At 39.9% G+C, this 25,374-nt stretch overlaps 1 protein-coding gene across 2 annotated transcripts in view; it reads right to left on the reverse strand.

Moving 5' to 3' along the window:
* The window catches only part of ZNF182 (zinc finger protein 182), a 28,376-nt gene extending 3,002 nt beyond the window's left edge, over positions 1–25,374 (reverse strand). Inside the window, exons 1-5 of one of the 2 annotated variants that reach the window (XM_079910485.1) lie at positions 25,263–25,374; positions 24,862–25,047; positions 23,914–23,970; positions 4,239–4,365; positions 3,832–3,927 (exon numbers count right to left, since the gene is read on the reverse strand). In XM_079910485.1, coding sequence (XP_079766611.1) covers positions 3,832–3,927; positions 4,239–4,365; positions 23,914–23,928 — 238 coding nt within the window. In that variant the 5' untranslated portion in view covers positions 23,929–23,970; positions 24,862–25,047; positions 25,263–25,374. Of the gene's footprint in view, positions 1–3,831; positions 3,928–4,238; positions 4,366–23,913; positions 23,971–24,861; positions 25,149–25,262 lie in introns of those variants that run through there. The other variant, XM_079910486.1, reaches the window with a different exon arrangement.

Raw genomic sequence — 25,374 nt, forward strand, 5'->3', positions numbered from 1 at the left:
CTTACCTCTACTTTTACATCACTCTGGAGATATTATCACCCTTTATTTATCATATGAACTCTTAACTGTTCCTGACTTACATTATTTCCACCTAGACAGAAATACAACACTGTGACTTGTGGACTCAAATCTTACAACAATCCTGAAGCCCACATTCTCAGTAAATGAGAGAAATATCTAGAATAATTAGCCTTACAAAAACAAAGAAACCTAAATATCCTTGCCCAATTTGGATTCACCTTTGTATTCATCCAAGTTTGCATTCACAGTTCTTCAACACCACCTTCTGCTTCTGTCTACACTAATTCCACTAAAAACTCCGTCTATTATTAACTCCAAACCCTTCCTCATGTTCCGTCACTCACATAGCCCCGTCCTCCATATTTTGCTATATTCAGAATCTAGATAACTTTCAAGAAGCAGTTCAGTCTTTTCAAAAAAGCTTAATCTGATCTTCCTCAATAACTTTAACTTTCATTAACTTCTAAAGTAGTCAGTTATCTGTACCACTCATTTAGACAGTTAAAATTGCAAGGCCTTGCCTTTAATATACCATACTTCATCAATTATAAGATGCATATTATTCCACATTTTAAAACCTCTGAATCCAGATTCACCTTACAATCAATGACATGTCATAAATCGCTGGAAAATTTTATTTCTCAGTGGTGTGTCTTAAAACCAATGGTATCCTGGACAGTAAATACTTTTTGCACATACACTGAATTTTTATTTTTTGTAGTTTAATTTTCTTCTCACCTTTTCCTAAAATTTTATATGAAAAATTTCAAACATACAGAAAAGTTGAAAGAAGAGTACAATAACTACTCATATTACCACTTAGATTTAATAACAACATTTGAGAGTAATACTGAATTTTAAAAGGGATCATGCAGCTGTGGCTTCTCTTCCTATGACTTCCTTTCTTTCCATAGTAAAGCACTAGTTCTTAACTGAGAGTGAATATCATAATCATAAGAAAAGCTTTTACAAAATACATTCGATGGGACCCAAGCTCCACCAAGGATCTACTGAATCTGGACCTCCTTAGGTGGTTAAGAAGCAACATAGCACATGTGGCTAGGGTCATAAGTTCTCTAGGCCAGGATCAAATCCTGGATCAGACTTTTACATGTTCTGTGACCTTAGGCATATTAGCTAATCTATTTGCATCTTACTTTCACACCTGGAAAACAGGAATTATAACAGTGCCCACCGAAATGTAATGTTTATGGACAGCACTTCAAATGTTTACTAGAATAACAACTACCACTATTACAATACAGCTACTACTATTATGATTGAGTCACTACATTTACTATAAAAAGAAGTAAGGACTATCTCAGTATATTTAACATGTTCTTGAATTAACTGAATAAAGAAGGTGTATAAAAATAAGCACAGTAGGCTAACATTTTTCTAAGGAGGAAACAAATATATAAGTATATATTTAAAATAATATAGGCTCATACTATAAAAAACAATGGAAGGATAAATCTTTAAATTTTAACAAATGGTTACCTATGGGGGAAGGAAGAGAGAGAGTAGGATGGAGAGGGAAAGAGGCTGGACTTCTTTGAATATACCTTGTTTTCTAGGTTTGATTTTATTTTCTAGGTTTGATTTTGGAACCAAGTTAATATTTTGCAAATATTTTATATACTCATAAAGCAAAATTGAAAATAAAAGGATTCCCTAATAGTAATAAATATCCCCTCATCTGTATTTCCTAACAACCATGCTAAAAAGTCTTGATTCTCAATGGCACCAACATGATTACCTCAATTGATTCAACCCACTATACACATTCAGCAATCTCAGAATAATATTAACAATATTACCATCAGATGTAAGATTAATAAATTAAAAACCTTTAAGTCCAGAATTTGATTTGGAAATATACATTTGAATACATGTCTTTCTCTTAAAAATCTTTGTTTACGTAGTTCCTAGCTATGTCAATGAAAAGGCCTGAGAAACAATTCCCTAACATCCAAACTGTGGTCACAAAACATTATTTACTACTAAAAAGAACCAAGGCTCCTTGGAGAAATGGCTGATTCCAGGGCAGAGAAAGGAACTGTATAATATGAGCCTGGAACATCTTGTAACAACAGAAAGCAAGGAAGCTACCAAAGCCTAGGGACCCAACTTGAAGGGGTTTCCACTGGCCAGAGATAGAGCAGTTTGATTTATAAAAAGGATAAGGCAATGGATCAAAACATAAAAGTGTTTAAATCCATAAGTCCATAAATGATACTCCAAAAAGACATACTAGGCTTTGAATGATGCTACAAAACCAACTCATTTTGAAAACTGATAAAGAAATGGAAAAAATACATGTAACTCATATATAACCAAATACAGTTGACCCTTGAACAATGCAGGGGTTAGGGGCACTGACCTTCTGCACAGTTGAAAATCCAATTGTAACTTATAGTTGGCCCTCCATATAGGTAGTTTCTCCTCCTAGTCTGCGGTCCCACATCCGTGGATTTAACCAACTGCAGATCATCTAGCACTGTACCATTACCATTGAAAAACGCATATAAGTGGACTTGCACAGTTCAAACCTGTGTTGTTCAAGGGTCAACTGTAATAGATGGAGGGCAATCCCTCTTTATTGAAGTATTCCAGCTAATCAATAAAGAAGGAAAGTTCTTTACAGAAAAATGCCAACTTACAAATGTAGAAGGAATGATAGAAAATGCACCATTTTTCTAACCATCTTAGTAATAATTGATTCAGGCAAGAATCATCAGTGAATGTTAAAACCACCGGGTAAAAATTTTGGAGGAACAGGATATTCACACAGTTTGGCAGTTCCACAAAATTTTAACACAAACAGCTATCACATGGTCTAACAACTCCACTCCTATGTATGTTCTCAAAAGAAATGAAAATGTACATTTCAAAACTTCTACATGAATGTTCATAGCAGCATTATCTATAATACCCAAAAAGTGGAAATAACCTAAATGTCCATCAACAGATGAATGGATAAACAAAATGTGGAATATCCATACAATGAAATATCATTCCACCATAAAAAATGATGACACATGCTACAATATGGACAAACCTTGAAAACATGCCAAATGAAAGAAACCAGACATAAAATTCCACATTTTGTATGGTTCCATTTACAAGAAATGTCCAGAATAGGCAAAACTATAGAGATAGAAAGTAGATTAGTGCTTGCCAGGGGATGGGGGTTGGGGAATGGAGAGTGACTGATAAGGGATAGGAGTTTCTTTGGAGGGTGATGATAATGTTCTAGAATTAGATAGTGGTGATGGTTAGACAGTATATTCTGTGAATATAATAAACATCCTGAGTTTTTGAGTTTCACTTCAAAAGAGTGAATTTTATTGTATGTTAATTATATCTTAATAAAGCTGTTGTTAAAGAGAGAATCAAGATGCTTTAGGAGAACAAATCTCATAGGAATGTCTAAACTGGATGGAATCAGGTAACCCAATCTGGGATTAGAGCATTAGTGCCTAGGCCTGTGACTCATTTGGGCCTGGCTTCAGATGAGTAGTGGGAGGTAAGAACGATAGAACTGGCAGGGCGTGGGGCCAGCGGACTGTCATTTACAAGACAACTTTATACAGGGAAATGGAGCTGTGCAGAAACTTATTGGTGAGCACCAACCTAAGGAGAGTGGTCTGGTGGGTGTAGGATAGGGGAGGGGGTGTCTTAGGTGTTCATGTCCCTGTCCTCCAACAACCATTCCTGAGATATTCCTGAAAGTCCTTTCACAGGTCCTCACCCCTGACTGACAAGCTGGGACCTCCTGTCCCCATAGCCTGAGTCAATCCCACTTACCTGGAAAGCTCCAAATTGGGATTTTTCCTTCTGGCAGGCATGGCTCTTCTACCTCCAATTTAAGGATGAGATCTGGTTTGGTAACCTGCTGCCCTGCTAATGAGAAATGATAGCAATACCTCCTTGGTCTTCAGAGCCTCTGAGAAAAAGGAAGGTGGAGTTTGGGGCAGTACAAGCGATATATCACTTGACACAATGGTCGTCAAACCAATTCAGCTGAGTTTTGAGTTCATAAACACCTTGTCAGGAAAGCAAAGGGGGAAAAGGAACTCTGATCCATGGAATTTAATAACAAACTCTTCAATCAGTTCAGAGGCCTTGGAAGTTTCCAAACTTGAGAAAGGAAAGGCGTTCTATTGGACAGAATAATCATAAACAGCAAAATTACCTGAGAAAGCCATTCTTACCCACAGAGACCAGGTTGCTGTAGGTCTCCAGCATCACATCTCTGTACAGGTTCCTCTGTGGAGGGTTCAGGTATTGCCACTCCTCCTGGGTGAAATCCACAGCCACATCCTCAAATGTCATGAGTCCCTATAATTGCACATTCTTTTATTCTAATATGCTTACCACTGGGTGATAAGGATGGAATGAATGTAGGGGAACTTCTGACTGGGTTTCCAGTTCATGATGATAATTTAATACAGGATGCCTATCAAGTTAGTGACCTACTCTGTGGGAAAAAAAAAAAATCACAAGTCATGGTAGAGAAACTATTATATTAAATAACAGAATATTTAAGACAATGTGGCATTAGCACAAGGATAGATGGATAGACATATAGTCCAGTAGAACTAAAAAGATAATCCAAATATGTACGGACACCTGAGTTATGATAAAGTTGAAACTGCAAAACAGTAGTGACAGGATGATATTTTCAAGTAAATGTGGATGGGTTACCAGATGTCTATATGGGGACAAACATGACATTTAACCCCCTAACTCTCACTATATACAAAAATCTGCTACAGGTAATTTGTAAATCTAATGTGAAAGGTAACACGATGAAGTGTCTGGAAAATAATATAGGAAAATGTTTTCATAAGCTTGGTGTAGGGAAAACATTCAAAAACAAGACACGAAAAGCACTACTCATAAAGGAAAAGACATACATGTTACAAGATTAAAAATACAGCAGTAAAGGCAACCTATAGATGGGGAGATTATCGGCAGCTTTCATAAGTGATAAAGCGTTCTGATCTGGAACATATAAAATAACCCCTACAAATCAAAAGACACATACAAACAATGCAGAAAAATAGACAAGAGATGTGAATACATACTTCACTAAAAGGAAAAAATAAACATATGGACATATGTTCTATGAACATAAGAAAATATACCCAACCCTGTTAGCACTCAGGTAAATGAAAATTTAAGCCACATTGAGACACCACTTGGCACCCACCAGAAACATTATAATTATATGACTAAAATGCCATAAGATGTGGCTTCCCTGGTGGTGCAGTGGTTGAGAGTCCGCCTGCCGATGCAGGGGACACGGGTTCGTGCCCTGGTCCGGGAAGATCCCACATGCCGCGGAGCGGCTGGGCCCATGAGCCATGGCCGCTGAGCCTGCGCGTCTGGAGCCTGTGCTCCGCAACGGGAGAGGCCACAACAGTGAGAGGCCCGCGCACTGCAAAAATAAATAAATAAATAGATAAATAAAATGCCATAAGATTGTGTTGAAATGGGAACTCGCACACGCTGTTAGTAGGAATGTTAAAAACTGGTATAACTGCTTGGGAAAACAGTTTGGCATTATTTACTAAAGTTAATGATTTGCAAACACTATGACCCAGAAATTCTACTCTTAGGTGCACACTTTAGAGAAAATCATGCACGTGTGCTCTAGAAAACAAGTAGGATGTTCACAGAAGCACTATTTCTAATACTAAGTTGTGGGAAAAATCCAAATGTCCCTCAAAAATACAGTAGGTAAATTGTGGCACAATCTTTCAAAGGAATACTATGTGGTAATGAAAAGCAATGAACTACAGCTGCATATCCAACATAGATGAATGTCACAATTGTACTAATGAGCAAAAGAATCCAGCCACAAAAGAGCACATACTGCATAATTCTATTTATATACAGTAAGAGAACAGGCAAGCCTAATCCATGATGTCAGAAGTTAGGAGAGTGATTACATTTGAGGCTGATATTGATTGAAAGAGGGCATGAAGGGGAATTTAGGTCGTGATTTATGTTATAATCTTCACGTTGACCTGGGGGTGGCTCCACAGTGTGTCCACTTTGTGATAATTCATCAAGCTGTACACTTATAAACTGTACTTCATGTATGTTATAATTAAAGGTGCTTTATATCTTTATACTTAAAATTATTTTTGACAAATGCAAAGGCACTTTAATGGAAAATGGGAGTTCCCAGTTCAACAAATGGTGTTGGAACAACTGGATATCCATATGCCAAAAAATAAAAATAAAAAAAGAACTTCAATCCATATCTCCAACATATATAAAAATTAACTCAAAATGGATCACAGACCTACATGTAAAATCTAAACCTATAAAATTTTTAGAAGAAAATATAAGAGAAAATCTTTTTAACCTTAGGTTTACCAAGTATTTCTTTGATGTGACACCAAAATTCAAAAGACACTGTTAAAAGAATAAAAAGCCATGGAACAGGAGAAAATATTTACAAATCATATACCCGACAAAGAAGCTGTATTGAGAATACATAAGAACTAGAACTCTCAAAACTGAAAAAAAAAAAAAGCAAAAGAGACATACTTTACCAAAGATATATAAATGGGAAATAAGCACATACAAAGATGCTCAACATCATTAGCCATGAGGAAACTACAAATCAAAACCACAATGAGCTACCACTACATACGTATCAGAATGGGAAAAGAAACTGACAATGCCAAGTGCTGGTGATGTGGAACAACTGGAAGTCTCATTTATCATAGATAGGGATGCAAATGGAACAGCCACTTTGGAACAGTTTTCTAGTTTCTTATGAAGTTAAGCATATACTCCCATAGGACCTGCAATCCCACTCACAGGTATATTTACCCAAGTGGAAAGAAAACTTATGTAAACCCAAAAACCTGTACATGAACATTTATATAGCAGGTATATTTGTAATCACCAAAATATGGAAACAACCCAAATGTTTTTCAACCAGTGAGTGAAAAACAAACTGTAATCTATACAATGTAATACTACTCAACAAGAAAACTGAAAGAACTAATGATACATGCAACAACATGGGTGAACCTCAAATGTATTACCCTAAGTGAAAGAAGCCAGACTCAACAAGCTACATACTGTATTATTCCATTTATATAACATGGGAAAGGCAAAACTATAGAGACCAAAAATATATCAGTGATTACAAGGGGCCAGGGTGCGGCCAGGGGTTGACTACAAAGGGGAAATACAGTTGACCCTTGACAACACAGATTGACAATCTGACAACACAGATTTGAACTACATGGGTCCACTTATATGCAGATTTCTTTCAGTAAATATATTGGAAAAATTTTTGGAGATTTGCAACAATTTGAAAAAACTCACAGATGAATTGCATAGCCTAGAAATATTGAAAATATTAAGAAAAATTTAGGAATGTCATGAAAGCATAAAATATATGTAGATACTATTCTATCCTTACATAGGCATATGGTGATATTTATATAAAATTAATAATGTGTTAGTTTTCCTACTATTTTATAACTTTGCTTTCAAAGAATTTTATTACCATACAGTATGCCCTTGTCTCTCATAATTGGAGAAACTGCTTATCAGCCTATCATCACAGGTAAGTGGGTTTTTAAAAAATATAACAATGTTTCCAATACTGTATTATGAATATGACTGTAATACTGTATGCCATAAAATTATATAACCATTCATTAGTATATAGGCTAAGCTACCATGAAGCAATCATATCGACTACACTATGCTACCATAAAGCAATCATATTGCTGCTTCGTTATCAATGTATAAATCGTTATAACTGTAAATAAATATGAATTTTTCATATTATCTTTTCATTGTTGATATCGTGTTAATAATCTGTATAACATCTACAGTATTTTGTATCATATAAGACAATATTAATGTAGGTACTGACAGACGTGATTCATCTTGTAAACAGACGACACAAACTTAAGTATCGACAAATACAGTGCAGTACTGAACATGTATTTTCTCTTCCTTATGATTTTCTTAATGACATTTCCTTATCTCTAGCTTACTTTATTGTAAGAATACAGTATTTAATACATATAACATACAAAATATGTGTTAATAGACTGTTTATGTTATTGGTAAAGCTTTTGGTCAACACTAGGCTATTAGCAGTTAAATTTTGACGGAGTCCAAAGTTATACGTAAATTTTCAACTGTGCAGGGAGCTGGAACCACTAACCCCCGAGTTTCCAAGGGTCAACTGTATTGGGAGGCGATAGAACTGTTCTACATCTTCATTGTGGCAGTGTCAAAACTTGCAGAGTTTGCCAAAAGATGCAGAACTGTACACTGAAGGCCTATTTTACTGTATACAGATTATACCTTAATTTTTTATTAAAAAAATTAAGGTTCCTCCAGGTAATTTGGAATAACTTCACCTGTTAAAGGTGAAGTAGTTAAATCCAAATCTCTTCACATATCCTCCAAACAACTATACAGATCAATATGAAGAACAAATAAAACTACACATAACCTATACCTTCAGTATAACTTATAATAGAAAATAGAGAGTACTATACACATTTCTAATTACCTATGATTGAAAAACAAATACCAAATTCCAGCTCAGCTGGCTTTCAAATTACTGCCACAAACCTTTCTGGAGTGTGAGAAGGGTATGAAGAAAACAGTCAAGAGAACAGAGAGGGGAGCAGAGAACCTAAGAATGAGCTGAAATCAAAGCTTAGAAAGAGAAAATCTACCATAAGTATAAAAACACTGAAAAGTGGGCTAGATCAGTCACAGCACCAGCTATAAGAACGGTATATGGGACCCAAGGTGGCAGTCACAAAAAAGCATCACCTCCAAGGGAGCAGATGATAAAAAGGAATGAGGAAGAACCATGTGGAGATTGGGTTGTAAAGGGGAAAAGCTAGAGGGGGAAACTGAAGGTCATGTGAGACAAAAAATGACCTAAACAAACTAAAACAAGTCAGAGCACACACAAGGGGCCCCTCCACAGTGCCAAAAGAAAGTCTCCATTAAGGGAACTGCAGTTTGCCTCACTGACAAAAGAGGGGGCTCTTGAGCCAAGAATCGTGAAAGTCACCACAACCTCCAACAGTCCTTAAAAAGATGAAAACAGTGTGCATCCATTCAAAGCTTGAGAACAACAGAAAATGAGAAAATATTTCAGGTGATAAGAAATTCACCCCACAATGGCATTAGCAAAATGACAGAGTAGGCAGCTCCCAGCCCTTAGCTTCTCTCCCACTACCACCCCAAAAATGAAAATTAAAAAGCAAAAAAGTGTCAGACCCAACTTTGTCAAAACTCTGGAAAACAAAGGTTTGCAGTAACCACATGGAATCAAGAAAAAGGCAACTTAAAAGACATCAGGAGGGCTTCCCTGGTGGCGCAGTGGTTGAGAGTCCGCCTGCCGATGCAGGGGACGCAGGTTCATGCCCCAGTCCAGGAGGATCCCACATGCCGCGGAGCAGCTGGGCCTGTGAGCCATGGCCGCTGAGCCTGTGCTCCGCAACGGGAGAGGCCACAGCAGTGAGAGGCCCGCGTACCGCCAAAAATAAATAAATAAATAAAAGACATCAGGAAGACTTCATGGCATCTTTACTTGCCCGTCTCCTAAGAGACAACAGTCTTGAAGCAGCAGCAGCCAATGTTCCCCATGTGGGACCCCCAACCCCTAATTCTAAAGGAAGCAGAGCAGACCTTATTCACAAATTAGTGTGTGTCTGTTCTAACCTGTCTGGGGCTACCAGAAAGACTGATGCAAGGTGCTCCTCTCTGTTTCACCTAACTCTGAACTCAGGCCAGAAAGCAGTAGGCATTGCTCTTAAAGGCTGCAAGGCAAACTAACAATCCAAAGATGCCTGGGGCAAAAGATTACAGTCCAGACAGACAACAGACTGCCTAAGGCCTGAGAGGAAATACTGGGGGGGGGATCCTTTGGGAAATTAGGACATTCAAAAGCACCCATGTACAGGGGAATGTAGAAAGCCACACATATGCCCAGGATAAGACTCATGCTCACAAGAGACCTTAGAAGACTCTAACTGCTCTAATTCTTCCTGAGCATAGAAAAATGAAAAGCTTCCAAATTTGTACGAGAACTGAGTATAAATTTGACACATAAACTCATTTAAGGTTGTACAAAATAGGAAAATGCAGACTAATCTCACTTATGAACAACAGTGCAAAAAATCCTAAATAAAATACAGTTAACCCTTGAACAACATGGGGGTTAATCTACGTATAACTTATAGTCAGCCCTCCATATCAGTGGTTTTCCACATCTGTGGATTCACCAAACCTGGACTGTGTAGTACTGAAGTATTTACTATTGAAAAACATCCACATATAAGTGGACCCAAACAGTTCAAACCCATGTTGTCCAAGGGTCAACTGTATAAGCAAAAGGAATAGATCCACATGACCAATTAAAATTTATTCCAGGCATACAATGATAGTTCAATATTAGAAGATTCATTAACATAAATCACCATTAAACAGACCTAAAGAGAAAACTTACATGATTAATCTAATTAATATAAGAAATGCTGATACAAAAATATTGAAACAGAATTCAATACCCAATCCCAATTTAAAAAAAAACAGTAAAGATTAGAATAAATGGTAATTTCCTTAAAATAACCAGATAGGAAGGAAGGGAGGGAGGGAGGGAGGGAGAGAGAGAGAGAGGGAGGGAGGGAGGGAGGGAGGGAGGGAAGGAGGGAGGGAGGGAGGGAGGGAGGGAGGAAGGTAGGAAGGAAGGAAGGAAGGAAGGAAGGAAGTTTTACATAGGGGCCTTGAGTCACCATGAATAGCATAACGATGTAAGTTTAGGTGGGGGCTGGCCACACCAGAAAGATCAACCACATGATTTAGGGTGGGGGCTTTGGGTCACTCCCAGAGGGGCTGGAGACAGACAGCAGCCACATGGACAATCATGCCTATAAAATGAAGCCCTAATTAAAAACTCTGGGGGACTTCCCTGGTGGTCCAATGGCTAAGGCTCCACGCTCCCAATACAGGGGACCCAGGTTCGATCCCTGGTCTTGGAACTAGATCCCACATGCCGCAACTAAAGATCCTGCAGGCTGCAACTAAAAGATCCTGCATGCGGCAGTGAAGATCCCGAGTGCCACAACTAAGACCTGGTGCAGCCAAAATAAATAAATAAGTAAATGTTTACAAACAAACAAACAAAAAACTCTGAACACCAAGGATCACAAGAACTTCCCTGGTTGACAGAACTCCATGTGTACTATCACACATCAATGCCAACCACACAAAGTCATGCACCCTGACTCCATGGGGAGAGAAAAATGGAAGCTCCATGTTTGGTACTTTCTGGGGCTCTGCCCTATGTACTTCTTCCCTTGGCAGGTTCCAATCTGTATCCTTCCCCTGTAAAAAGCCATAACCATGAGTATAACCGTTTTCAGTGAGTTCTGTGAGTCCCTCCAGTGAACTGTCAAACCCAAGGGTGACCTTGGGGACCCCCAAACTTGTAATTGGTGTCAGAAGTGAGGGTGGTCTCTTATTGGGACAGTTCCCTCTAACTTCAGAGTTGTCCAACTCTTCATAGATAGAATGACAGAAAGTCACAAACATGTAGTTATCCCTAAGTTATTTTATAAATTTCATGTGATCCCAATTTAAAAAACAAGCTTTTTAATGGTACTAAACAAGGTAGTACTAAAGATCATATCAAAAAATAAATGTGCAACAATAGCTAGAAAAGTCTGGAAAAGAAAAACTGTGAGGAAGGGAGTAGCCCTACCAAATACCAGAACATACTCTGATACAGGCATTCTCTTAAAGCACAGGGTGAAAGACACACTTTTTAATAAGTGGTGCTGGGTCAACTGGAAAGCAATTTGGGAAAGGCTAAATTGGATCCATACCTCATTACATACACAAGTATAAACACCAAATGGATCGGGGGCTAAATGTAAAAAACGGAAACCAAACAAAGTACTAGAAGAAAGCATGGGTGAATGTCCATATAACCTGAATGGAGGGAAAGACTTTCTAACTATGAATAAAAATTCAGATGTAATAAAAGATTAATAAATACAACCACAAAAATATAAAAACACTTTGGTAAGTCCAAAGACAAATGACAAACCAGTGGGGGAAATCTGTTGCAACATATATCACAAATAAAGATTGTTGTAACATATATCACAGATAAAGATTAATATCCTTAATATATAAAGAACTCTTAAAAATCAAAGGGAAAAGAAGAACAAATATGTGATAGAAAATTAGACAAAAAATATAAGACAATTAACAAGAGATATAAAAATGGCTCTTATAGATATTTTATTTATTTTTTGGCTGCACTATGAGCTTGCAGGATCTTAGTTCGCCAACTAGGAACTGAACCTGGGGCCATGGCAGTGAAAGCGCCGAGTCCTAACCACTGGATCGCCAGGAAACTCCTGTAAATGGCTCTTAAATATATGAAATTACATTCAACTTTACTCATAATAATAGTAATGCTAATTAAAACTATACAGACATACCTTTTCTTACCTAGCAGATTAGAAAAACTTAAAAGCCAGACAATATACTCTGTTGGTACAGCCATAGAGAAATAGGTACTATCACACATTGTTGGTGGGAATGTTAAACAGTACAACCCTTATGGAAGGGAATTTAGCAATATCTAATAAATTGTGTTTACCCTTTGACCTATCAATGCCACTTGTAGGAATTTACATAGAAGATATACTTGCACAAAAAGGAAACAATATATGCACAATATATTTCATTTCAGCATTATTATTTTTTTTTTTTTTGCGGTACGCGGGCCTCTCACTGTTGTGGCCCTCTCCCATTGCAGAGCACAGGCTCCAGACGCACAGGCTCAGCGGCCATAGCTCACGGGCCCAGCCACTCCGCGGCATGTGGGATCTTCCCGGACCGGGGCATGAACCCGTGTTCCCTGCATCGGCAGGCGGACTCTCAACCACTGTGCCACCAGGGAAGCCCCAGCATTATTCTTAATTACAAAATACTGAAACAACCAAAATTCACATGTATATAGGAGAATGGTTGAACAAACTGGTACATCCACTAATAGAATACTATACAGCTATAAAAATGAACGAGTCACATAAACAGAACAATCCAAAGTTCGTATGAAATCACAAAAGACCCTGAATAGACAAAGCAATCTTGAGAAAGGACAACAAAGCTGGCAGCATCACACACCCTAATTTCAAACTATATTACAAAGCTATAGTAATCAAAATAGTATGGTACTTGCATAAAAACAGAACATAGATCAATGGAACAGAATAGAAGGCCCAGAAATAATCCCATGCATAAATGGTCAATTAATTTATGACAAAGGAGCCAAGACTATACAATGGGGAAAAGACAGCCTCTTCAATAAATTCTAAAATAAACTGTGTTGGAAAAACTGGACAGCCACATGCAAAAGAATGAAACTGGAGCACTATCTTATACTATGTGCAAAAATTAACTCAAAATGGATTAAAGACTTGAACATAAGACCCCAAACCATAAAATTCCTAGAATAAAACATAGGTAGTAAGCTCCTTGACACTGGTCTCGGTAATGATTTTTTTTTGGATTTGACACCAAAAGCAAGGCAACAAAAGCAAAACTCAACAAATAGGACTACATTGAAAAAAAAGAGCTTCAGTACACCAAAGGAATCCATCAACAAAATGAAAAGGCAACCTACCAGATAGGAGAAAACATCTGCAAATCATATAATTGATAAGGGGTTAATACCCAAAATATATAAAGAACTCACATAACTCAGTATCAAAAAAACGAACAACCCAATTAAAAAATAAGCAGAGGGGGTTTCCCTGGTGGCGCAGTGGTTGAGAGTCCGCCTGCCGATGCAGGGGACATGGGTTCGTGCCCCGGTCTGGGAAGATCCCACATGCCGCAGAGCGGCTGGGCCTGTGAGCCATGGCCGCTGAGCCTGCACGTCTGGAGCCTGTGCTCCACAAAGGGAGAGGCCACAACAGTGAGATGCCCGCGTACCGCAAAAAAAAAAAAAAAAAAGCAGAGGACCTGAATAGACATTTTTCCAAAGAATACATACAGATGGCCAACAGGAACATTAGAAGATGCGCTAATCATCAGAGAAATGCAAATCAAAACTACAATGACCTATCATCTCACACCTGTCAGAATGGCCATTATCAAAGAGACAAGCAATAGCAAGTGTCAGCAAGGATGTGGAGAAAAGGGAATCCTTGTGCACTGTTAGTGAGAATGTAAATTGGTGCAGCCATTAGGGAAAACAGTATATAGGTCCTTCAGAAAATTAAAAATAGGGCTTCCCTGCTGGCGCAGTGGTTGAGAGTCTGCCTGCCGATGCAGGGGACACGGGTTCGTGCCCCGGCCCGGAAGGATACCACATGCCACGGCGCGGCTAGGCCCGTGAGCCATGGCCACTAAGCCTGTGTGTCCGGAGGCTGTGCTGCACAATGGGAGAGGCCACAACAGTGAGAGGCCCGCGTACCGCAAAAAAAAAACAATTAAAAATAAAATACCATATGATCCAGCAATTCCACTTCTGGGTATTTATTCAAAAGGAAACAAAAACACTGACTGGAAAAGATATTTGCACCTTCATGTTCACTGCAGCATTATTTCCAATAGCCAAGACAAGGACTCAACCTAAGTGTCCATGGCTGGATCAATGGATTAAGAAAATGTGATAAGGAGGCTAGGAAGATGGCGGAAGAGTAAGATGCGGAGATCACCTTCCTCCCCACAGATACACCAGAAATACATCTACACGTGGAACAACTCCTACAGTACACCTACTCAAGGCTGGCAGAAGACCTCAGACCTCCCAAAAGGCAAGAAACTCCCCACGTACCTGGGTAGGGCAAAAGAAAAAAGAATAAACAGAGACAAAAGAATAGGGACGGGGCCCACACCAGTGGGAGGGAGCTATGAAGGAGGAAAGGTTTCCACACACTAGGAAGGCCCTTCACAGGCAAACTGCGGGTGGCGGAGGGGGGAGCTTCGGAGTCACGGAGGAGATCACAGCCACAGGGGTGCGGAGGGCAAAGCGGAGAGATTCCCGCACAGAGGAGCGGTGCCAACTGGCACTCACCAACCCGAGAGCTATCTCTGCTCACCCGCCGGGGCGGGCAGGGGCTGGGAGCTGAGGCTTCGGCTTCGGAGATCGGATCCCAGGGAGAGGACCGGGGTTGGCGACGCGAACACAGCCTGAAGGGGTTAGTGCACCCCTTCAGTGCACTAACCGGAAGGGAGTCCAGGAAAAGGTCTGGACCTGCCGAAGAGGCAAGAAACATTTTCTTCCCTCTTTGTTTCCTGGTGCGCGAGAAGAGGAGATTCAGAGCGCCGTTTAAAGGACCTCCAGAGACGGGCGCGAGCCACGGCTATCAGCACAGACCCCAGAGACGGGCATGAGACGCTAAGGCCACTGCTGCCACCACCAAGAAGCCTGTGTGCGAGTACAGGTCACTATCCCCACCTCCCCTAACGGGAGCCTGTGCAGCCCGCCACTGCCAGGGTCCCGTGATCCAGGGACAACGTCCCCGGGAGAATGCATGGTGCGCCTCAGGCCGGTGCAACGTCAGACCGGCCTCTGCCGTCACAGGATTGCCCTGCACCCATGCCCCTCCCTCCCCCCCGGTCTGAGTGAGCCAGAGCCCCTGAATCAGCGGCACCTTTAACCCCGTCCTGTCTGAGCGAAGAATAGACGCCCTCCGGCGACCTATATGCAGAGGCAGTGCCAAATCCAAAGCAGAGCCCCGGGAGCTGAGCGAACAAAGAAGAGAAAGGGAAATTTCTCCCAGCAGCCTCAGGAGCAGTGGATTAAATCTCCACAATCAACTTGATGTACCCTGCATCTGTGGAATACCTGAATAGACAACGAATCATCCCAAATTGAGGAGGTGGACTCTGAGAGGAAGATTTATGATTTTTTCCCCTTTTCCTCTTTTTCTGTGTATGTGTATGCTTCTGTATGAGATTTTGTCTGTATAGCTTTGCTTCCACCATTTGTCCTAGGGTTCTGTCCATCCATTTTTTGTTTTTTTTTTACTTAAAAATTTTTTTTCTTAATAATTATCTTTTATTTTAATTACTTTATTTTATTTTATTTTATCCTCTTTCTTTCTCTTTCTTCCTTCCTTCCTTCCTTCCTTCCTTTCTTTCTTTCTTTCTTTTCTTTCTTTCTTTCTACTTTTTCTCCCTTTTATTCTGAGCCGTGTGGATGAATGGCTCTTGATGCTGCAACCAAGAGTCAGTGCTCTGCCTCTGAGGTGGGAGAGCCAACTTCAGGACACTGGTCCACAAGAGACCTCCCAGATCCATGTAATATCAAACAGTGCAAATCTCCCAGAGATCTCCATCTCAACACCAACACCCAGCTTCACTCAACGACCAGCAAGCTACAGTGCTGGACACCCTATGCCAAACAACTAGCAACACAGGAACACAACCCCACCCATTAGCAGGGAGGCTGCCTAAAATCATAATAAGGCCACAGACACCCCAAAACACACCACCAGATGTGGAACTACCCACCAGAAAGACAAGATCCCGCCTCACCCACCAGAACACAGGCACTAGTCCCCTCCGCCAGGAAGCCTACACAACCCACTGAACCAACTTTAGCCACTGGGGACAGACACAGAAAACAAAGGGAACTACGAACCTGCAGCCTGCAAAAATGAGACCCCAAACACAGTAAGATAAGCAAAATGAGAAGACAGAAAAACACACAGCAGATGAAGGAGCAAGATAAAAACCCACCAGACCTAACAAATGAAGAGGAAATAGACAGTCTACCTGAAAAAGAATTCAGAATAACAATAGTGAAGATGATCCAAAATCTTGGAAATAGAATAGAGAAAATACAAGAAACATTTAACAAGGTCCTAGAAGAACTAAAGAGGAAACAAGCAACGATAAACAAAACAATAAATGAAATTAAAAATACTCTAGGGCTTCCCTGGTGGCGCAGTGGTTGAGAGTCCGCCTGCTGATGCAGGGGACACGGGTTTGTGCCCCGGTCTGGGAAGATCCCACATGCCGCAGAGCGGCTGGGCCCATGAGCCATGGATGCTGAGCCTTCACGTCTGGAGCCTGTGCTCTGCAACAGGAGAGGCCACAACAGTGAGAGGCCCGCATACCGCAAAAAAAAACAAAAAAAAAAAACAAAACCAACTCTAGATGGGATCAATAGCAGAATACCTGAGGCAGAAGAATGGATAAGTAACCTGGAAGATAAAATAGTGGAAATAACTACTGCAGAGCAGAATAAAGAATAAACAATGAAAAGAACTGAGGAAAATCTCAGAGACCTCTGGGACAACACTGAACGCACCAACATTCGAATTATACGGGTCCCAGAAGAAGAAGAGAAAAAGAAAGGGACTGAGAAAATATTTGCAGAGATTATAGTTGAAAACTTCCCTAATACGGGAAAGGAAACAGTTAACCAAGTCCAGGAAGCACAGAGAGTCCCATACAGGATAAATCCAAGGAGAAACACACCAAGACACATATTAATCAAACTGTCAAAAATTAAATACAGGGCTTCCCTGGTGGCGCAGTGGTTGAGAGTCTGCCTGCCGATGCAGGGGACAAGGGTTCGTGCCCCGGCCCAGGAAGATCCCACATGCCGCGGAGTGGCTGAGCCCGTGAGCCACGGCCGCTGAGCCTGCATGTCCGGAGTCTGTGCTCCACAACGGGAGAGGCCACAACAGCGAGAGGCCCGCGTACCGCAAAAAAAAAAAAAAATTAAATACAAAGAAAACATATTAAAAGCAGCAAGGGAAAAACAACAAATAACACACAAGGGAATCCCCATAAGGTTAACGGCTGATCTTTCAGCAGAAACTCTGCAAGCCAGAAGGGACTGGCAGGACATATTTAAAGTGATGAGGGAGAAAAACCTACAACCAAGATTACTCTACCCAGCAAGGATCTCATTCAGATTTGATGGAGAAATTAAAAACTTTACAGAGCAGCAAAAGCTGAGAGAGTTCAGCACCACCAAACCAGCTTTACAACAAATGCTAAAGGAACTTCCCTAGGCAGGAAACATAACAGAAGGAAAAGACCTACAATAACAAACCCAGAACAATTAAGAAAATGGGAATAGGAACATACATACTGATAATTACTTTAAATTTAAATGGATTAAATGCTCCCACCAAAAGACACAGACTGGCTGATGGATACAAAAGCAAGACCCATATATATGCTGTCTACAAGAGACCCACTTCAGACCTAGAGACACATACAGACTGAAAGTAAGGGGATGGAAAAAGATATTCCATGCAAATGGAAACCAAAAGAAAGCTGGAGTAGCAATTCTCATATCAGACAAAATAGACTTTAAAATAAGGACTATTAAAAGAGACAAAGAAGGACACTACATAATGATCAAGGGATCGATCCAAGAAGAAGATATAACAATTGTAAATATTTATGCACCCAGCATAGAACACCTCAATACATAAGTCAAATACTAACAGCCATAAAAGGGGAAATCAACAGTAACACATTCATCGTAGGGGACTTTAACACCCCACTTTCACCAATGGACAGATCATCCAAAATGAAAATAAATAAGGAAACACAAGCTTTACATGATACATTAAACAAGATGGACTTAATTGATATTTATAGGACATTCCATCCAAAAACAACAGAATACACATTTTCCTCAAGTGCTCATGGAACATTCTCCAGGATAGATCATATCTTGGGTCACAAATCAAGCCTTGGTAAACTTAAGAAAATTGAAATTGTATCAAGTATCTTTTCCAACCACAACGTTATGAGACTAGATATCAATTACAGGAAAAGATCTGTAAAAAATACAAACATATGGAGGCTAAACAATACACTACTTCATAACAGAGTGATCACTGAAGAAATCAAAGAGGAAATCAAAAAATACCTAGAAACAAATGACAGAGGAGACACGACAACCCAAAACCTATGGGATGCAGCAAAAGCAGTTCTAAGAGGGAAGTTTATAGCAATACAATCCTACCTTAAGAAACAGGAAACATCTCGAATAAACAACCTAACCTTGCACCTAAAGCACTTAAAGAAAGAAGAACAAAAAAACCCCAAAGTTAGCAGAAGGAAAGAAAGCATAAAGGTCAGATCAGAAATAAATGAAAAAGAAATGAAGGAAACGATAGCAAAGATCAATAAAACTAAAAGCTGGTTCCTTGAGAAGAGAAACAAAATTGATAAACCGTTAGCCAGACTCATCAAGAAAAAAAGGGAGAAGACTCAAATCAATAGAATTAGAAATGAAAAAGAAAAAGTAACAACTGACACTGCAGAAATACAAAACATCATGAGAGATTACTACAAGCAACTCTATGCCAATAAAATGGACAACCCGGACGAAATGGCCAAATTCTTAGAAATGCACAACCTGCCAAGACTGAATCAGGAAGAAATAGAAAATATGAAGAGACCAGTCACAAGCACTGAAATTGAAACTGTGATTAAAAATCTTCCAACAAACAAAAGCCCAGGACCAGATGGCTTCACGGGCGAATTCTATCAAACATTTAGAGAAAAGCGAACACCTATCCTTCTCAAGCTCTTCCAAAATATAGCAGAGGGAGGAACACTCCCAAACTCATTCTACGAGGCCACCATCACCCTGATACCAAAACCAGACGAAGATGTCGCAAAGAAAGAAAACTACAGGCCAATAACACTGATGAACATAGATGCAAATATCCTCAACAAAATACTAGCAAACAGAATCCAACAGCACATTAAGAGGATCATACACCATGATCAAATGGGGTTTATTCCAGGAATGCCAGGATTCTTCAATATATGCAAATCAATCAATGTGATACACCATATTAACAAATTGAAGGAGAAAAACCATATGATCATCTCAACAGATGCATACAAAGCTTTCGACAAAATTCAACACCCATTTATGATAAAAACACTGCAGAAAGTAGGCATAGAGGGAACTTTCCTCAACATAATAAAGGCCATATATGACAAACTCACAGCCAACATCATCCTCAATGGTGGAAAACTGAAAGCATTTCCACAAAGATCAGGAACAAGACAAGGTTGCCCACTCTCACCACTCTTACTCGACATAGTTTTGGAAGTTTTAGCCACAGCAATCAGAGAAGAAAAAGAAATAAAAGGAATCCAAATCAGAAAAGAAGAAGTAAAGCTGTCACTGTTTGCAGATGACATGATACTATATATAGAGAATCCTAAAGATGCTACCAGAAAACTACTAGAGCTAATTAATGAATCTGGTAAAGTAGCAGGATACAAAATTAATGCACAGAAATCCCTGGCATTCCTATACACTAATGATGAAAAATCTGAAACTGAAATTAAGAAAACACTCCCATTTACCATTGCAAGAAAAAGAATAAAATATCTAGGAATTAACCTACCTAAGGAGACAAAAGACCTGTATGCAGAAAATTATAAGACACTGATGAAAGAAATTAAAGATGATACAAATAGATGGAGAGATACACCATGTTCTTGGATTGGAAGAATCAACATTGTGAAAATGACTCTACTACCCAAAGCAATCTACAGATTCAATGCAATCCCTATCAAACTACCAATGGCATTTTTCACAGAACTAGAACCAAAAATTTCACAATTTGTATGGAAACACAAAAGACCCCGAATAGCCAAAGCAATCTTGAGAACGATAAATGGAGCTGGAGGAATCAGGCTCCCTGACTTCAGACTATACTAGAAAGCTACAGTAATCAAGACAGTATGGTCCTCGCACAAAAACAGAAATATAGATCAACGGAACAGGATAGAAAGCCCAGAGATAAACCCACGCACATATGGTCACCTTATCTTTGATAAAGGAGGCAAGAATATACAGTGGAGAAAAGACAGCCTCTTCAATAAGTGGTGCTGGGAAAACTGGACAGGTACCTGTAAAAGTATGAGGTTAGAACACTCCCTAACAGTGTACACAAAAATAAGCTCAAAATGGATTAAAGACCTAAATGTAAGGCCAGAAACTATCAAAGTCTTAGAAGAAAACAAAGGCAGAACACTTATGACATAAATCACAGCAAGATCCTTTTTGACCCACCTCTTAGAGAAATGGAAATAAAAACAAAAATAAACAAATGGGACCTAATGAAACTTCAAAGCTTTTGCACAGCAAAGGAAACCATAAACAAGACCAAAAGACAACCCTCAGAATGGGAGAAAATATTTGCAAATGAAGCAACTGACAAAGGATTAATCTCCAAAATTTACAAGCAGCTCATGCAGCTCAATATCAAAAAAACAAACAACAGAATCCAAAATTGGGCAGAAGACCTAAATAGACATTTCTCCAAAGAAGATATACAGATTGCCAGCAAACACATGAAAGAATGCTCAACATCATTAATCATCAGAGAAATGCAAATCAAAACTACAATGAGTTATCATCTCACACCTGTCAGAATGGCCATTATCAAAGAGACAAGCAATAGCAAGTGTCAGCAAGGATGTGGAGAAAAGGGAATCCTTGTGCACTGTTAGTGATAATGTAAATTGGTGCAGCCATTAGGGAAAACAGTATAGAGGTTCTTGAAAAAATTAAAAATAGGGCTTCCCTGGTGTGCAGTGGTTGAGAGTCCACCTGCTGATGCAGGGGACACGGGTTCCTGCCCCGGTCCGGGAAGATCCCACATGCCACGGAGCGGCTGGGCCCGTGAGCCACGGCCGCTGAGCCTGCGCATCCAGAGCCTGTGCTCCGCAACAGGAGAGACCACAACAGTGAGCGGCCCGCGCACCGCAACGAAGAGTAGCCCCCGCTCGCCACAACTAGAGAAAGCCCGCCCACAGCAACGAAGACCCAACCAAAAATAAATAAATTAATTAATTTTTAAAAACCTCAATAGTGATAAAACAAACAATCCAATTTAAAAATGGGCAGAAGACCTGATTGGACACTTTGCCAAAGAGGATATGTAAAAAGTAAATAAGTATTTATAAAGATATTCAACATCATTGGCCATTAGGGCAATGCAAATTAAAGCCATTATGAGATAACACTACACACTAGAATGAGTAAAATTAAAAACGCAGTTGACCCTTGAACAACATGGGTTTGAGCTGCATGGGTCCACTTATATGTGGATTTTTTTCAGTAAATGCATACTACAGTACTACACGATCTGCAAGTTAGTTGGAAACACACATACAGAGGGCCGACTGTAGGTGGATTTTCAACTACTGGGGGAGTCAGTGCCCCTAACCCCAGCGTTATTCAAGTGTCAACGGTACTGACAATACCAAGTGCTGGCAAAAATGTGAAGCAATTGGAATTCTTAAACATTACTGGTGGAAATGAAAAATAATTCAACCATCCTAGAAAACAATTTGGCAGATTCCTAAAAAGTTAAGCCATACACTTACCACATGACCCAGCAATCCAATATTTACTCTAGAGAAATGAAAACATATGTTCACACAAAAACCTGTATATGAATGTTTAAAGTAGCTCTACTCACAACTGCCAAAAACTGAAAATAATTCAAATGTCTTTCAAAAGGAAAATGGATAAATAAGCTGTGGTACATCTACATCATGGAATGCCACTCAGCACTAAAAAGCAAAGAACTATGGACACACACAACTTGGCTGAATCTCCAGGGAATCATACTGAGTGAAAATAAATCCAATCTCAAAGGTTACAGACTATGTGCTTTGATTTATATCACATTCTTGAAATGACAAAATTCTAGAAATGGAGAACAGATCAGTAATTGCTAGAAGTCTAGGCATAGGGTGAGGGGGGGAAAGGGATTGATGTGGCTAAAAGGGTAACATAAGGGATCCTTGTGGTGATGGAACTGTGTCTTAACCATATCAATGTGAATATCCTGGTTGTGACATTGTGCTATAATTTTGCAAGATGCTACCATTGATGCAAACTGGGTAAAGATCTCTCTGTATTATTTTTACAACTGCATGTCAATCAATTGTTGCAAAAGAAAGTTTAATTTGAAAAAAGGAAAGTTATATACTGTATGATACCATTTATATGACATTCCTGAAGAGATAAAACTCTAGTGACACAGAACAGGTCTGTGGTTGCCTGAGGTTACAGGGAGGGGAGGATATGACTGAAAGGGGTTGCATGAGGCAGCTCTTTGGCGGGATGAAACTATTCTCTATCCCATAGATTAGTTATAACAATCTACACAGGTGTTAACATTTATCGACCTGAACAACAAAATCAATTTTACAGTACACTAATTTTAAAAATAAAAAAAATTTAAGTGAAAGAAAAAAGATGGTGGGCTGTGGGTGCCTACAGGACTTTGTCCCTGGCCAAATGAGAATCAAAAGTCCAACTGAGAAAATTACTTCAGCAAAATCATTTGGAAGACAAACAAATTCCCTAAGATATTTCATTCCCAAATTACATCTAGATATTATGTCTCCAGCTCACTGAAGAATGCTATAAGGAATATCTGCAGGAAACCAGAGACTGCATTTATCATTAGGCTGTGATTGACGACAATTCCACCATTCACACGAAGATTCAGCAAAGAAATGCCTTGAAAGGCAATTGCAGGAAACCTTTACTTCCCTGAGGGCTTGATGTGTTCTCTCCTTGATGAGTAAAGTGAGCCAGACTACCTCTGGCTGCCAGAGGCTCAAAGAGAAATTTGCAACTCAACTAATATTGTACTGCGTAACTGTCTGTTGCCCTAAGTCATTTGTCTACATTCTAACCTGGCCTTGCTGCTGTCTCATTTTCCCTGATTCTAATGCTTATTTATAAATAATTTTCTTTTATGTCTGAGATTCCTACATCACTCATCACATTCATGGTAAAATAAAAGAAGGAACACACAATATCCTTACCTGGGCTTTGGCCATTTCCTGCTCTTCTTGGGAAAAGACAGATGTGTGAAGCCTGAGCTAAAAGAGTGGAGAAGTGGAGAGCATATGAGAGACCCCATCAGGCTTCCAGTGCCCAGAATTATCGGCCTAGAAATCCCCTCACATGAAGCTGCTCTGTGGAAGTCTGAGCGACCATGTGGTTTTAACAACCACTTGTGTATTCTTGAGTATTTTCCTCATGTGAACATCTAACACAAAAGGTTTTCTTCTATACATACTTGTGTACTGACTCAGAAATTGTATTTCTAGGTATTTTCCTTAATGAAATAATGTATCATAATTTCTCTTTAAGTACCTTCATCTCAGCATTGACTTTAACAATGCCAAACTTAAACGATCCTCTATGACCCATGATATGGGATTAATAAGGAAATACAAGGGATTAAATTCTATGTAGCTACTGAAAATAATGTTGTATGGTACTGTACACTTATTATCTGTGTATTTTCTGTACATATATCTAAATTACAAGTTTTTTAAATGTTACAGAATAAATCTTTAAGCTGAATCGCAGTAACTTCTAAATGAAAACAAAGGCAGGTTATCAAACTTAAGGAACCCATTTTAAAACCATACGTTAAATGTTTAAAAATGCATATCCCTTATACACACTAAAAAGTGTCTAAAGAATGAACATTTAAACAGAGGGGGCTAAAATTAGTTCTTTTTTATTTTCTTTTCTATTTTCTAATCAATCTATAATGCAAATGTGTTACTTACGTGTTAAATGCCAAAAAACCCCACTGAACTTTAACACTATTATTCCCAGGCGTTTTAAGCCCCATCCCCACCCCCACCCCGCCTGACCCCACAACACCAGACCCTGCCCACGCCTCCCAAGCCCCAGGCTCTGCGCGAGGCCCCTAATCAGGTGAGTTCTCTCTGGTGCCTCTTCTTGCTTCTCCTCACCTCACTGGGGACGTCTTGCCCAGGAGCCAAAAGGAAGCCTTCGGGTGCAGATTCACTTCAGCTGGAGCATTCACACAAGGCCCCTACCTCGGGGCTCGGGCAAGGGGAGAGGAACAGAGGGAGAGGCGGGGGCGCCTAAGGAGGAGCTTGAGGGGTGCGTATGAACCCTTAGCGCAGGTCACTGTGCTGGAAAATGTGTAAAAGTCAACGTTTAATATGCCCAATTCAACCCCGACTAGCCCCATAACTTTGTCTACCATTGAGCCCACAAACCCTCATTCGCTGACCTCTCGGTCCACCCCACAACCTCCCACATCAGTGACCCCCCCAACACCCGCTTCATTCGTCCCCCAGAACTCCCCATCACTCAGCCCATCACCCCTACTACTCGCCCCCTCAACCTCTCTCTCGACACAGATTTTGTGCTCGCTGCAGAGGAGACCGTTACGAAAACTGGCCCCAAGAAGCACTTCCGCTTTGGGACCAACTCCGGCTCCGCAGCCCAGAGGGCTG

This window comes from Stenella coeruleoalba (assembly GCF_951394435.1).
Source record: "Stenella coeruleoalba genome assembly, chromosome: X".
NCBI classification, from domain to species: domain Eukaryota; kingdom Metazoa; phylum Chordata; class Mammalia; order Artiodactyla; family Delphinidae; genus Stenella; species Stenella coeruleoalba.